The 15,708-nt window shown below is 40.8% G+C and overlaps 3 protein-coding genes across 10 annotated transcripts in view; 2 read left to right on the forward strand and 1 right to left on the reverse strand.

Annotated features, from left to right (window-relative positions):
* creb3l1 (cAMP responsive element binding protein 3-like 1) overlaps positions 1–3,293 on the forward strand; it is a 49,855-nt gene extending 46,562 nt beyond the window's left edge. For both annotated transcript variants that reach the window (XM_030410000.1, XM_030410001.1), the window contains exon 13: positions 29–3,293. In XM_030410000.1, coding sequence (XP_030265860.1) covers positions 29–65 — 37 coding nt within the window. In that variant the 3' untranslated portion in view covers positions 66–3,293. The remainder of the gene's footprint in view (positions 1–28) is intronic.
* On the reverse strand, positions 2,119–5,725 carry harbi1 (harbinger transposase derived 1). Of its 2 annotated transcripts, none has more exons than XM_030410002.1 (7): positions 5,603–5,725; positions 4,936–5,101; positions 4,650–4,852; positions 4,447–4,534; positions 4,126–4,333; positions 3,855–4,030; positions 2,119–3,753 (listed from the first exon to the last, which is right to left on the reverse strand). In XM_030410002.1, exons 1-7 carry the CDS (start codon positions 5,620–5,622, stop codon positions 3,553–3,555), a joined length of 1,062 nt encoding a protein of 353 aa, XP_030265862.1. In that variant the 5' UTR covers positions 5,623–5,725; the 3' UTR covers positions 2,119–3,552. The 2 variants fall into 2 exon arrangements, with proteins under 2 accessions (XP_030265862.1, XP_030265863.1); XM_030410003.1 differs by having other exon boundaries at positions 5,497–5,652.
* Positions 5,535–14,886, forward strand: atg13 (ATG13 autophagy related 13 homolog (S. cerevisiae)). Of its 6 annotated transcripts, none has more exons than XM_030409994.1 (18): positions 5,535–5,685; positions 6,586–6,666; positions 7,002–7,082; positions 7,242–7,361; positions 7,549–7,595; positions 7,803–7,943; positions 8,187–8,227; positions 8,443–8,539; positions 8,768–8,875; positions 9,278–9,371; positions 9,530–9,628; positions 10,505–10,588; positions 11,271–11,380; positions 11,534–11,675; positions 11,771–11,848; positions 12,004–12,111; positions 12,747–12,875; positions 12,982–14,886. In XM_030409994.1, the coding sequence occupies exons 1-18, from the start codon at positions 5,587–5,589 to the stop codon at positions 13,057–13,059; spliced, it is 1,737 nt and encodes a 578-aa protein (XP_030265854.1). In that variant the 5' UTR covers positions 5,535–5,586; the 3' UTR covers positions 13,060–14,886. The 6 variants fall into 6 exon arrangements, with proteins under 6 accessions (XP_030265854.1, XP_030265855.1, XP_030265856.1 ...); XM_030409996.1 differs by lacking the exon at positions 5,535–5,685 and adding an exon at positions 5,803–5,935; XM_030409998.1 differs by lacking the exon at positions 5,535–5,685 and adding an exon at positions 5,832–5,964.
* The last annotated feature ends 822 nt before the right edge of the window (positions 14,887–15,708 follow it).

The following is a 15,708-nucleotide window of genomic DNA, read 5'->3' on the forward strand; positions in this document are numbered from 1 at the left end:
CTCCTCTCCTCTCCTCTCCTCTCCTCAGAGAATCAAAACCAGACGGAGTCTCAGAGTTTTTCTGACACAGCCTGGCCTCTCCTCCATGACTTCTCACCTCTGACCCCTACAAAGCAAGAAGCCTCCAGATTCCTGGACTCAGCGGGCTTCATATCAACCACAGGAACGAAATCTACATCATCATTTCTTTTAAAGAGCTTTAAGACTTCAGAGACTGCTGTCCTTCCATCCTCCATGACTGGTATACTGCCTGTATGTAACGTGGTGCTTCACTTCTCTGCTTAAACAGAGTCTGCCACACCTGAGTTTACTTGATTTTGAAGGGACCACCTCTTCGGAATTCCCATATTTATGCATTCCAATGTAGCTAATTAAACAATCATGAAAAATACTTAGTTTAAATTAATGAATAATACTTTGCAGATACATTGCATTTAAAACATAGTTTGCAGCTTGACAATATACAGTAACTTACAGACAGAATTTGCAGCATTTTAACACAAATAATTTGTCCCCACCAATGAGTCAGACCATTGCCATGTCAGGAAAGAGTTAATACAATTACAAGCTGCTTTTGGCTTTGTCCTCACTTTTTTCCCAAAACAAATGTAATGTTGCATTGGCAGTTAGAGGGAAAGCAACATCCTCTTTATGAGAAGTGTGGTTTTAATGTTGAATCACACAGACACACCTTGCACCTTTAACAACTCATGATCATAGATACATGTTTAGAGAAACTTGATTGACCTCAACCTTCGGGTTCTAGGTGATGTTAGCACATGGTTTGTATATGTTACAACCAAACTCTAAATGTACAGTACTACATCGTATTTTTTTTTTTTTTTTTTTTTATCAAACAATTAGTTTTGTCTAGAAAAGTTCAGAAAACAGTTTTTTTTTTTTAAAGACTGTCAGTTTCCCAGAGGCTGAGCAGGAACCAAAGAATGTCTGACATATTTGCTCAATAACTGACCTAAGTTGTTAATTAGTTATCAAAATTATTCATTTAACTGTTTGATCAAACAACTAATTAAGTATGTTCTTAATAGTACATAATGAATGTGACATGTGTTAATGCTTACATGTTAAAATACCAGACGTGTAGGTGTGAGCAAATGCCTAAACAGATCCTTTTTTAAAGGAAGCAGTGCCTTTTAAAGTGCCTTCCACTTACTGTGGTCAAAAATGACCTATTCGGCCTTGTACATTGAGTCCACTAATACAACTATAAACTTGACAACCTAACTCGGCAACAGATTACACACTTTTTGTTTTATCAGGGCTGGTATGAAACCACACTTTTAATTAATCATAAACTGGATGGAGGTTCAGGATTTATCTGTCCCTCTGTTTTGCCCATGGGTGTATCTGGGGGTATAGCTGTACAAGCTTGACAAATTCACCATTGCTGAGAGCCAGCCTGGGTTTGGACTGCTTTCCTAACAGTTGTGTACTGTGTCTGCAGTTAAGAGTTACAACAAAATATGTTTTATTTTTCCACTTTTTAAATCTGTCTCTGGGGTTAAATCTAGTTTTTCACATCTAATTTCTGACCAGAATTCTGCAGCATTTTTGGGAGTCAACCATATTTTCATATCAAGGGACCTTTAAAGGGGTCCTGACAGAGGTTTGGGAAACATGACATCTAAGTATTTTTATGGAATTAAAAATTGTATATGTAATATATTTGCAGCATCGAAAAAGAGCATATTTAATTTATGCAACAAAAAAAAACTTGTTTCTAAGATCAGTTTATCTTCATGTTTTGTTTTTCTAAATAATGTTTACAAAAAAACTCAAAAATACAACTTATAATATATTCTGAGCATCAAAAAAAGAGCATAATAATTTATGCAAAGAAAAAAAAGCAATTGTATGTTGTGCTTGGGCCTTTAGTATGATGTGCAGTTGTACATGCTGTTTCATGAATTGTAAAACTTTGACATGCTCTGTTTGTCTTTAACTGTAATACAGTGTTGTTTATGTTCCACTGCTGTCGCTTGAAAATTATAGAGCATTTTTTTGTTCTCCCATAGTTTAAAAATACCATTAGCTTGTACAATTGGACCAATTGTAAAATTGTTATTTTCCATCAAAATGAAGGTTTTTGTTCGTTTGTTTTTTACCCCAGAAGCCATTTTAAATGTAAAAAATATGAAACCATTGACAAGGATCTCTGAGCTAGCTCATGGTAGTTACAATGAGCGGTTACCAGTAATGGTTAGTATGTTGCCAATTCTTGCATATTGCACCTTTAATGTAGGTTATATTTTGTCATAAATGCATCCTCTAACGTTAAACCAGGCAGTGAGGAAACATCTCAACAATGAAATGTGCTCATGCGACAGCAGTGTAAGTTGTATTTATTCCTATTTGTAGAAAATATGTATATATTGATGAAGTCAATCAGGGGACTAATGCATTCCAGGAAGTAAAACACCACTAGCTTTGTTATCATCACAATTTAGAGGAACACCAGGACATTTACAAGTCAATATGTCTTTAACACCATGATCGTCCCTGAAACATTTGTTTTAAATGTCATGATATTCCTTTAAATTAAGCGATGAAAACAGACATTTCACTGCCCAGTCCACATCCCTGAAGAAACGATAAGTGACTGACAGACTTAGAAAACACTCAAACACAGAATTTGATCCCGGAAACATCACCATGAACACAGCTTTTCTTTCTCATCTCTTTATCTATATCATTTTGTGTCTTTTTGCTAAGTGTACACAAAAACATCATGTATGTGACTGCAGCCCACTGCACGAACATCCTGTCATTCTCACCTTTAACAGTCCTAATGCACCAATGTACATAAAAAAAATGACACATGGTGTGCAGTTGTTGTAAATAAGGGCCTTGTGTTTTGTATTGTGACATAGTCAAAGATTTTAACCTGTGGAATTCATGTGGAAAAGGAAAATGGGAGAAAATCAGCAGATATTTTGGGAAAGGAAGACGGAACGTGGGAGGGATTTTAAAAAAAAGAGGGTGACTTTTTCACTTGTAATGAAACCTTGACAACACAGCAGCTGCACACAGTTTGAGTAGTTGCAAAACACCAGGAGGTGCTTCATTATTCAAACCTCTCTATGAATGTTTGCAGAGTGTTTGAGAGAGAATAATAAAGCACTTTCCAGGGAGTTACTTGAAATGTGTTTTGGGTAAAATGTTGTCTTGGTTTGTTGTATAGCATCTTGCATGTTACTCCATATATAACTATGTTATCTTAGTGTAGTCTGTAGAGTAGGAACCAGCAAAATATAAAAAAACTGCATCAGCAACACTGTGTCTGTGCAATTTCTTGATTTGAATGTGGCCTTTATGTCAAGCATTGGTTGCTTCTGGTTCCAGTCTTAAAGGTTCCATATTGCAGGAAGTAAGATTTCCTTGCCCTTCGTGATTATAAGGCAGGGCTATACAGTTTTTCAACATGAAAGCATTTGAAAAATAACCATGAAATCAGCCTTATATGAAACCTTTAATTCACCCTTGATCTCCTTTGACGTCGACAAAGGAGAACGTGTTAGTCCAGCCAACATCTCAGCTAAAGTGTTTGAGTATGAGCTGTTTTCGGAGCTCCTCTGCCTGGCTGTCGCGGTCCTCGGGTCTCTGCTCGAGGCTCTCGGGCTGCTCCAGAGGGTCGGTTCTCTCCAGAGTCCAGGCGTCTAATCCAGACTGCAGGGAGGCGTTGTGGAGAACGCAGCAGGCCAGCAAGATGGACGAACTCCTCTCTGGAGAGTACTGGAAAGCGGGGGGGGGGGGAATGATACACATTAGTATAAAATATGAAAGATTACAATATGGAGGGTTAGAACAGGGTAGAATAAGGCTAGGGTTCATACCTGTAGGTATCCTTTTGTGCCATCCAAACATCTAAATCTGGTCTGAATGGCTCTGAAGGTTCTGTCTACTATCTCGTGTGTAGTAGTGTGGGCCAGATTGTATCTAATCTCTGCAGGGGATTTTGGGCAGTCGACCGGGGTCATCAACCACTTCCTCAGCGGATAGCGACAGTCACCTAAGAAACAAAAACCAGAAAAGGGGGCTTACACCTTTTTTTGACATCTTCAGACTCAGCAGAATGATGTAGGCAGTGTGAAGCCTCCGTCTCACCCAGCAGCCAGCCCTCCTCTGTGTCCAGCAGATGTTTGTAGAGGGCAGATTTTTCTAGAACATCTGTGTCTTTGAGTCCACCTGGCCAGTGGGTTTCTGCACTGAGTAACAACCCTCTGGCATCACAGACCAGCTGACAGCCCACAGAGTGGAAGCCCTTCTTGTTCACGTATGACGAGTCCTCGCTGTTCGGAGCTTTGATGGTGACCTGCGGGTGAAGAAGGGAGAATGGTATGGGAAAGGTCAGATCAGTTAGGCTGGTACCTGCAAACTATACAGAGCCTTCAAAAATAATTGTTAATAATTTGTAATAGTATGAACCTGAACACAATCTAGCACCCCCAGAACTCCTGGGAATCCCGCCACCCTCTGGAACTCCTGGAAGGACTGCTCTCTGCTGGCGGGATCTCTGTTTGGGAAACATTATTTCTGTGATTGCAATATTTCTTCCTTGTCTTACTGTTTTGAATACGCTACTGCAGGAAGTTACCCCAGTGATCTCCATCAGCGGCATGGTGTTATACCTGTTGAACGTGATGAACTGGGGAGCTTTCTCCACCAGGGCCCGGGTCACATTGGATACACATCTTGACATCGACGCCTGGCTGATCCCGATGGTATCCCCCATAGATGTCTGAAATGAGCCAGATGTGTAGAAGCCCAGAGCAGCCAACACCTGGACCTCAGGACTGATGGCCCTGGACCGCTGGGTCCGTCTGCAGAGAGCCTAACACAGAAACACACAGTGCAGAACTTGTAGATCTGTAGACACACACAGTTTTAAAGGATGGGTAAGTGGGAAATACTCACCTCTCTGAGCAGTTCCACCAGGTACAGGATAAACTCTCTGGGGAAGCCAAACTGTGTGAGCAGGAAGTTGTCAGAGACAGAGTCCAGGTTGAAGCGGTCCAGGGTCTTGTGGCCTCGGCCATGTAAGAGTAGATCACAGTCCAAGATGGCTATAGGAATCGCCATGCTGTGAGTGATAATACACTTACATTAATGCGCAATATGAATCCATTACAAGCTTCTTTTTATATTCTTAATTGACAGTTACAGCAGTATATTTCTATACCTTACATATGCAAAGATTTCATTCTCATCCACAAAGTCTGCGGATGTGCTTGACTGACTTTTACAACCTATTCAAATACTTTGTATAACGTTACATTGCTCCATTGGATTTAGTATTCTCTTTTATAATTACATTTTGCCCACAGTGTTGCTGCTTTGTTTGATTTTTCATAATTTTCACACAATATAGCCCTTGCTGACTGAACAACTGCAGAAAGTTGTTGATTATTAGCATGGGAACATGTCCACATCTATCTGCATCAGTCGAGCCTACGTGCTAATAAGCTAGCTAGCTACCTTGCATTTGAGCTTTGACGAGTATCTGAACGGCTGCTGTTGTTCCCGTTATGACTGATATTGGTGTCGCTGTCGTTGTTGTTACTATGAATGAAAACGCTGTTTCCTTTGGAAGTCATGCAGCATTTCTCGACCAAAACAATCCTGACGAAAACCCAACTGGCCACTCGCACTCGCACATTCGACACCGTACGTGGCGTTATGCGTTTGTATTTATAAATTATATTTGATGCATACCCAGTCAAATTTGTGTTGTATTTTATTATGTTAAGTGTAAGGTCAAGTATTATTTAGGCTGTACATTTTACCGGCATAAAAACATGAACGAAAGTGCCTTTGTGAAAGTGCCTCCACCTAAATATGTCGACATGGAGAAAATAAACAGTGAAGTAGCTCCGCCGCTGTTGACGTTGTATACATCTGAACTGGGCGTGTAAATGTTGGTGAAATTCAGCCTTGCATGTCAACGTTAGTGTTTAATTTGTGTTTTACAGAAGGTACGCTGTTAATAGGCAAGCTAATGTAAGTTCTACTGTTTTGTGAGAACGCGAAAGTGCGTGTTATTTAGCTATCTAGCTAACATTAGCCATGGGCTAATCATTGTCCAGCCAGTCACCTTTCCACTGCCTCCCATTTGAGAGGCATAAACGTTAAGTTGCTGTCGATAAATCTCCGATATTGTACGCGCTAACTGTACCTGGTTATATTGTGTAATATATGAGATGACTGTCAGTGTCTGCAGTATATTATGACCTCCAACTATTATTCGGAACACTTCATGTAAACATGGAGGCCTCACTTGCTAACTAGTAGCACAAGCAGTCATATGGGGGTTTAAAATCAATTGTGATGTACATAATCTTTGTTCTGTTGATGTAGAAGGAAGCATTCTCATTGTATTGTAACGTTACATTGCTTCCAGTTAGAAATTGTTACTGCTGTTTTGTAAAACATCGTATTTACGTGGTCAGAATAGTTTGTTTTGGTCAAGTTGAGCCTGGTTCTGATCATTTACAGCTGTATTTTTAAGAAGTAATTGTATTGTGGTTGAAAGTCCTTCACTTCTCGCGTTATGTCGTTTGATTGCAGGGTCGTGACAACATGGACAGTGGCCTGAGTCCCCAGGATAAAAAAGACCTGGACAAGTTCATCAAGTTCTTCGCCCTGAAGGTAAATAGCCAGTGTGATGCAGTTTCTCTCTGAAGGAATATTTTCTTCTTCAACCGTCTTCTAACTTCCCCTTAGTGGCAACCTTTTTGATATGAATTAATTACTGTGCCATATAAACACTGAATTAAAGCAAGACACCACATCAAAGTTTCACTCCCCAGTCGGTCTAAAATTTGATTTTATCAATTTATGCACAATTCATGAAGCAACGTTTTTAATTTTTGCTTTGTTATGTCACACGCGAAACAGATATTTCTGCCTCTATATCTATATATTTTATTTTCGTTGCAAACTGAAAAAGATGTCTAAAAGAGTGTGTGGTTGGTGTCTTGCAGACTGTCCAGGTGATCGTCCAGGCTCGTCTCGGAGAGAAGATCTGCACTCGCTCGTCCTCGTCACCTACCGGCTCTGACTGGGTAAAACAATTCAGTCATTCTTGTGATATTTGCTGTTGTAATGACTGACTGAATTTACGGTTCAAACTAGATCTTCACATAAAATACGTGTATATGGTTTGGATTGCTGGTTTCTTCCTTAAAGACTATATCATTTAGTTTATACTTTTTTTCTTCTAGTTTAATTTGGCCATCAAAGACATTCCCGAGGTGACTCATGAAGCCAAGAGGGCACTGGCTGGCCAGCTTCCAGGCATCGGGCGCTCCATGTGTGTCGAGATCTCCCTGAAGACATCGGAGGTAAGATATTCCTCAGAAGACGATTTTCTTCGTGGGCTCTGTTGAAATATAGGCTCACCATTAACCCCAGCAGCTATCTGCTTTATAAACTACAGTATGAGAGGACAGTGAGATCTTTGTTGCTGTATCAGTCTGAAAACAAATAAAAGATAATACTAATTTTTGCTTTCCTGTCTTTCTCACTCAGGGGGACTCGATGGAGCTAGAGACTTGGTGCCTAGAGATGAATGAAAAGTGAGTGGATTTATTCTTGTTTTCAATTATTTTTATATAAATTGTCAAAGGTGGATAAGCCTGGAGGACTGCAAATCCTTACCCGAGCTAATGGAGCCCTACACTGTCCTGTAGTGGTTGTTTCGTCATTGTTGCTGTGGGCCCTCGCTGGGTTACCACCTCCTGCTGAACTGTAAAGAGTCGACGTGTTGTCTGTCTCTACTGCAGGTGTGATAAGGACATCAAGGTGTCGTATACAGTCTACAATCGTCTGTCTGTGCTTCTGAAGTCTCTGCTGGCTATTACCAGAGTAACACCCGCCTATAAACTGTCTAGAAAGCAGGGACACGACTACGTAATATTATACAGGTGAGTGGAATCTGCCTGTTCGGTAAACGGCTGGTTAAATGTTTTCATCTGTGTCCTGTGTGTTGCTGAAGTGGTTTCATTCCTGCTGTTTTTGCTTGTTAACAGTCAGTCAACTTAAGCTTCTTCTTTGTCAGGTCTACAGTTTATAAAAATCTGGAAAATGTTGCCTTGCTTTTCATTCTAAATACATTCAGTTCATGTATGACACATGTTGACATCTGTTTCTGCCTCTCTCATGTCCAGGATTTACTTTGGGGAAGTCCAGCTGAGTGGATTAGGAGAAGGTAACTGTAAACTCAGCTTCTTGGTTGACAAGTTGTTGTTTTTTTCTCTTGCTACATAAAGGAATACCCGAAACTGTTCGGAAACCAAATGAAATACAAATGATTACATTTTAATATTCTTGGTTGAAGTCACATCTAAACATTAAAACAAAAAATACTATATAAATATACGCTACAACCTTTATATTAGTAAAAGTGTGTCGTTTGTTTTGAAGGTTTTCAGACGGTGCGCGTTGGCGTCGTCGGCACTCCCGTCGGCACAGTCACACTTTCATGTGCTTACCGCACCAACCTGGCGTTCATGTCCAACAGGTAAGGAACACACTTCATGAGACACAACACAGTCTCCTTATTTTAATTGGAAACCTATTGAATTCTAATTTCTGACCCTTTTATGTAGGGTTTCCACTACTGATTAATTTTTCAAACACTATCAATTTGAAGATGTTGACACTGTGGTTTCGGTGCTTCACTGCCCTGTTGTCCAGACAAGTCGAAAATACGAACAACTAGTCAACTGTTGAACTGTGTCTTCTGCAGACAGTTTGAGCGGTCTGCTCCTATCATGGGGATCATTGTGGATCACTTTGTGGATCCTCCCTACAGCAGCCATCGCCCTGCAAACATGGGACAGCCCTGCAACTACAGGTAGCTACGCAAAGCTCTGGAGACGACTTCCATCATTCATTTTAAAATTAAAACGCCAACATTATCTACACAACTTCTTTCAAAGCCTTACAACCAGCAAATACACAGAGATGTAGCTTCTGCTGCTGCTGCTCAGCCTCGTGACAAACAGCTGAAGGCCATGACACACTGAAAGCGATAATCAATGCGCCTCAGTGAGGTGTGCTACTCTACGCTCTGATTGTGCACTGCAGAAATCAGATTTGACAAACCAATGTATGTAAGCTGCAAGACAAAATCTAAAGGGATATTCTGTTTGGTTTATAACATTTCTGCCTTCCTATCGAAGCTTTTAGCAACCAGAAAGATGTCAAAAACATGAATGATTTAAATGACAACATGTGTTTGTGTGTATGCGCCCAGACCTCCAGATGAAGAGGACGGAGGAGCATTTGTAGGGGTTCAGGATTCACAGGAGGTCTGCACCACCTCCTTCTCCACCTCCCCTCCCTCTCAGGTATGAGGACACTCTCACCTGCTCTTCTTCACTGTCTCTTTATCCTGTCTGCTCTTCATTTTCATACCTATTTTTCATTTCACTTTTTTCTTCTCTCTTTGTCTGTTTTCTTTCCTGTTTTCCTTCTATCTCTGTGTGTGCGTGCTGCGCAATGTCAGTGTGTGTGTACTCTGAGTCCTTCGCCCTCAAAACTGTCTAAGCCCGTCCCCCTGGACAATGTGCAGCTCCCATTGGCTCCTGGACTTGTCACTCACACTGTGAGTCTATACTGGCCACTGAGAGTGTGACTGTGTGTGAGACACCTTCACCTGAATGAACACTGTTGATCACTCAGATCTCTCATTTGTTTTGGGTTGTGTGTTGCTCCTTTGTGTGTCCAGGTTTCCTAGAAAGTCTCTAAAGTTTGGAAAATGCTTTTATTTATAGCATTATGTTTTTAGGAATATGCTTGAATTTGAACATACTGCAAGAGAAAATGTTTCATCTCCATCATCACTCACAATGTTGTCACATTAGTTGTCCGCTGGTGTTAAAATATGCATGCAGTCATGATCAAAACATGCAATCAAACTTGATATGAAAAGCTGGTTAAAAAAATACAAATGAAATGATAATGACATTTATTGCTGTGGGTACTGAGTCAATTAAGAACTTTGTTTTTCACAGTCTCATTAAAAATGTAGATATGATGATAATCAGATCAAATCAATTCTATTTTTATAGCCTAAAATTCCAATCACATTGCCTCAGTGGGCTTACGATCACTACAGAGACAACGTCCTCTGTCCTTAGACCCTCGATCCGGGTAAAACCTCCCAATAATAAAAGCTCTGAGAGTCTGGACATTTTGATTCAGTAACCTGGAAAGTGCTTGAAAAGTGCATGAATGTCACCCTTTAAAAGCAGTTTGAACCCTGTTTGTCGGTTGCATTAGTAAACATTTTTTAACACCATCCGTCTTTATTGTGTTCCACCTGTTTGTCTCCATAACACGTACCACAGTAGTGAACCCCAGTAACCTTTGACCCATCTCAAGAGCACTGCTGTTCTAACGGAACAGTGTTAAACTTGAAAGCCTCCGTGTTCTGGGATTAACACTCCCTCTCCTTCCTTCTGTGTCTGTGTCTCTGTAGCTGTATGCTTCCAGGTTATCATACCAGCCTCCAGCTGCAGCCGGGCCTGCTGAGCTCTGTCATCCTGCTGCCAATCCAAACCAGGTCAGTGTGCTTCACTTACACATCCACAGTACAGCCATATACCCCGATACATACAAGTATACCTGGGATATGTTGACCAACAAGTATAAAAGAATTATAGTGTTTAGTCTATTACAGTGTTTGTCATTTAATAACAAAGGCGACACATACACAGTCATTTTTGGGAAACTTTTAGTAAATCAGCCGTTCTCAAATTTAGGATTCACATGACCCACTTTGAATTTGGACAATCTGTAAGGGCTCACCCAAACTTTTAATCACAACTCTCACCCCGTTACTGACGAGACGTAAGACACGTGCCGGTGTTGTGTCAAAGTCTGCTCCCCAGTTGAAAGATGTTGCCCTCCTTTTTAGAACCATGCTTCCTGCAGTGTCCCCTACTCCGATATCGAGTCTTCTAACACAACACCAGATTCAAAATAATCCGATTTAAAAAAAAAAAAAAAAAAAAAAAAAAAAGAATGACACCTAATTGAACTGCCTTGTTTCATCAGTCCTGTTATCTTTTTGATGTGAATATTTAAACAATGAATCAGATTACAGGCATCTTCCACACCCGGCTTTATATGATATTTTTTCCCTTATGCGATAGTTTTCCTTGACCTCTATACGCACATCCTTTAAATCACAAGAACCAATTTGTCCAACTTTGTTTTAACTCTGCTCTGTTATTCTTCCTCAGATGATGCATGGTGGGAAAGAAGGCGGGGTTGTACTGGTTCCTGCCCACCCAGTTCATGGAGCTGATGCCCACCTGACAGTAGAGCACCCCCCCATCACACCTGGCAGCATGTAATTCTCTCCTGACAGCAAGTTTGAATATGAATATCTAAACCTGCTTGTGATTTTGTTTTTTCTTTCGGCCAATGATTTCATCCCTGACTAAAACCTTTTGAAAACAAAAGTCTTCAGGTATGAATTTAACCTTCCCGTCTCTCCATCCAGTGGTGATGATGACAGCCTGTCACACAGTGGAGACGGAAGGAGGGATGAGGGCAGGAGGAGTGCTTCTCCCTCTGATCCTGTGGAAGCTCTTAATGCGTTCACGAGGAAAATTGGAGCCTTTGTGAACAAACCCAGCACACAGGTAAATCACACATGTTGCGCACACAGGAAAAACTAGCTAGGTTCATCTTTTGTCACTCAATTAATCCTTTTTTTTGTGTGTGTGTGTGTGTGTAGATCACAGCAGCCAGTCTGGACCTGCCCTTCGCTGCATTTGCTCCTCGGGGCCTGGACTCGGAGGAAAATGACCCCATGGTAACTTTCCTCATACAGCAGAATACTTTGGTTTGTCTTTAGATCAATTGACAGTGAGGTTGGGTCTCGCACATATAGATGTTGTTAGGCTGACACAAGTTTTCTCCAGTTGGTATAGTGTATATATATATGTGTGTGTGTGTGTGTGTTTTCAGGTGCAACCGCCAGACTCTCCTCCTTGCCCGTCGCCCCTGCAGGCCAGCCTTCATTCTCAGGGCTCGGAGGGATCGGGGCCGCAGGACGACTTTGTCATGGTCGACTTTGTACGTGATATTTGCTCTATTCTCTGTTTAAACTAAGCATTTTAAACATACTACAAGTACTACAACTTTAAATAGGTTATGAAACAGTTTTATGACCTACATAAGCAAAGAAGAACATCAGTGAGAAGATTGTCTATTTCTGTGTGGTTGTTAGTTATTTATAATGCCTGCCACCAGGTCCATTTCCGACTTCCAGCTATATCATTCTCCTCTGGATCGCTAAAGATCAACAGATCATTTGTTTTATGCTTTGACAAAGGAACTTACATTTTCAAATTCTTAAAAAATACTGGGGTTTTTTTAAACAACAGTTTGACTTTATCTAGGCGTTTTCTGCATGTTAGGGTTGGACAAGTTCAAATAATATTGTCCAAAATAAAGATTCCAAAGTTCAACAAAAATACCTCCCCTCAGTGCAAGCTGTCCCCATTAACACTATCTCTCCAAAGAAATCAATAAAGGATCTCTGAACAAGAAAATAAGCTAAACATATCCACTGCTGTTAACTAGTACCATGACCAGTAGATTACCATGACCAAGACTGTGTCCACTGCGATCTTTGATGTGTATGAATATGTTTTTTTAAAGAAGTTTGTGAAGTGAAACTATGTCTCTCTGTCTGCCTGTGTGTTTAGCGTCCAGCCTTCTCTAAAGACGACCTGTTGCCGATGGATCTGGGCACTTTTTACAGAGAGTTTCAAAACCCTCCTCAGCTGGCCAGTCTCTCACTACACATCAGCTCACAGTCGATGGCCGATGACCTGGTAAACCTGCTTCTTGTAATTGTAGTAATGTGAAAAATCTTGAAAAAAAAAGAAAAACTTCTGCATTTATGTTGGTAGTAACGGTGATTTGTACTCTCTTGTGCAGGACTCACTTCCAGAGAAACTGGCTGTTTATGAGAAAAACATTGACGAGTTTGATGCTTTTGTGGACATGCTCCAGTAGAGGAGGAGTGAAGAAAGAGGCTGAAAGGAGAAGACTACATGTGAGAAAGGACTAAATGGATGATGGGAAATGGGGGGGGGGGGGAAATGGAAAGAAGAAAAAGCACCTTGGAGGCTCTGTGGTCGTTCTGTTCTGTGAGAAGCACTCAGACTAAATCGCCATGTTTCAATGTGACATCTTCCTCGCTTACCTTACTACCTAGCACGTTCACCTGGCTTACCAGCTTGTACAGGTGGTCCTCGCCACTGTAAATACTGTATCATCTTCTGACACTGGCATACACCCGTCTGGTCTCATGGTGTTGACTCACACTAAAAAAAAAACCTTTATTTTCTGTTTGGCACAAATCTGCTCGTCGTTGGTGTTTTAATCAGGAGATCAGATGATCGTGGGCTCACAGCCACGCAACTCTGATTCCTCGTAGTTCGCTAGTATTCATCTGCCCTCCTTCCCTCAACATTATGGCCTCTGATCAAATCCAGTCTACAGGTGAAAGATCGGTTTGATTTCCAGAGTCACGTCACTCACACTTGTTATGAAATGGGGACAAGCGGCAAGCCTCTCATTCTTTGACCCTGGCCAGGTGTCTCCCAGCTGGTCTGGGGACTTTTAATGTCAGAAAATGGCCCCAACTGGAATAAAAAAGGAACAGCTCACCCACAAATGAAAATCCATATATTACCTACTCACCCAGATGCCAGCGGAAAGGCTGGTTGAGTTTTGCTTTGGGGCTTCAGAAAGGTTTTGTGGACAACGAAACAGTTGCAGCATTTAAAATCTAAAAAGGAATCAGATGGCTCCGTACAGCTAGTCCAGCGTAATCCAAGTCTCACGGGGCTTCCGGAGACTTGGACTATTGTGCCGGACGAGCTGTATGGAGTCAGGGAAAGGGTTGTTCACCATCTCATCTGCTTCCGCTGTTTAAGAGAATGCTGCAGCGCCGGTTTGCTGTAGGCGCTCCAGAAATGTTTTGCGGACTACCAAATTTAACCCAAAAATGGAAATTCAGTCATCATCTATTCACTCCCTTGTAGATGAAAAAGGTACAGTTCCCCCGACTTTCAAAGTGAATGAAATGCTATCCTTATCTGTACAGAGAAAGGTTTTTCATGAAGTGATTTGTTGAAATACGCTCAGTTGACAGTTTATATAACACCTCCCAGCTAAAACAGGAAAGAACGTATTTCAGGACTGCTGTATTACACCGCGTCCTACCTTTTGTGAAGTGTTTTTATTTCAACTCAGAATAACAAACTTAAGCCTTCAAACATGAATATGATTAATATATTTTTTTTCCCCCCCAACAGCACCTCATGCTACAACCTCCAAAACTGACAATAAACACTTCTCTGAAAAACTTTATCAATACAGGATTTGCTGTAGGGTTGCTGTATTAGTAATAGCTCCCTAATAGACTGAAAACTGAGTGCATTTCCTCTAGGCTGTCAACATGCTTATGTATATTTTAGGGGTTTAGTTAAGGTTGGATATGTCTACATGACACACCAGGGTCACCATCCATGACTTTAGTTGAAAGCTTGATTTTAGACTTTTCTTTGCTGTTGGTCTCGATGTACCTAATAAAGCATGGCTGTGCTGTTCAACCAACTCATGTCTGGCAACAAATACCTAGAAGCCACGTGTGTAAACCATGCATACACCATTTCACATAGACTGGTAGCCATGACTTCACTGGGTCAATGATTTAGATTTGAACCTGGATCGTAGAGCACTTTGTAAAGTCTGTTTGAATACAAGCGCTACAAATAAATCTTTGACAATTAATGTTAACTGAGATGCTAGCAATAAAATGTGAATTATGAGTCATTTTCAGACGGGACACAAAATTTGTGTTTAGGTTTAACATAACACTTGTAATCAATAAGTGTTGCTGGTGCCAGTAGTATTTTTTTATTTTTTTTTGTGCTATATATTTTTAAAGGGACTGTTGAGTTACTTAAAAGATGCTTACATGTTGTAGTTTATTTCTTCAATTTTAAACCTATGTCCATTGTTAGTTGGGTCAAGAGGATTACACAAAACTACTGAGTGGATCATCACAAAACTGGCTGGAGGAGGGTTCTTGGCTCAGAGGAGACTCCATTACCTTTGGATGCTGATCCAGATAAATTCCTGAATCCTTCCCTTCATCACTTTGTAACATTGCGTGAGAGGATTTTTCGACTTTGTTCATAAATATCTCTGGCATGGATGCAAGAGGGAAAAAAAAAATGTATTTGGCATATTTAGGTGGCTGGTACGTCAGTGTTTGTACAATATGATGCAGAGCCTACATCTGGTGATTATAAATTATAGTTAAGCACATTTGTCATTTAAAATTTTAGGTGATACTGGGCTACAGTTTTGGATTAGGCTTGATTAAATCAAAGGCTGTTAGGTCTTGGCAGAGGCATGCTCTCAGATGAGCACCATTCTAGTTGATCAAGTGTAAAAATGTCTACTGTAAACATGTTGAAGGTTCTCAGTAAATGTAGTTTTGAGCATTTAGAATTATAACCTGGAAGACTATGTTTATGCCTGGGTGTTTTGTCCTTAGGATGGAAAAGTTTCTGCCTCGGCGTGTTGGTCGGTTTGAAGTGAACTGGGACATGATGTTTATTGAACATCCACGTAGAGGTTGGCCACTGT

Source organism: Sparus aurata, chromosome 24 (assembly GCF_900880675.1).
Source record: "Sparus aurata chromosome 24, fSpaAur1.1, whole genome shotgun sequence".
NCBI classification, from domain to species: Eukaryota; Metazoa; Chordata; class Actinopteri; order Spariformes; family Sparidae; genus Sparus; species Sparus aurata.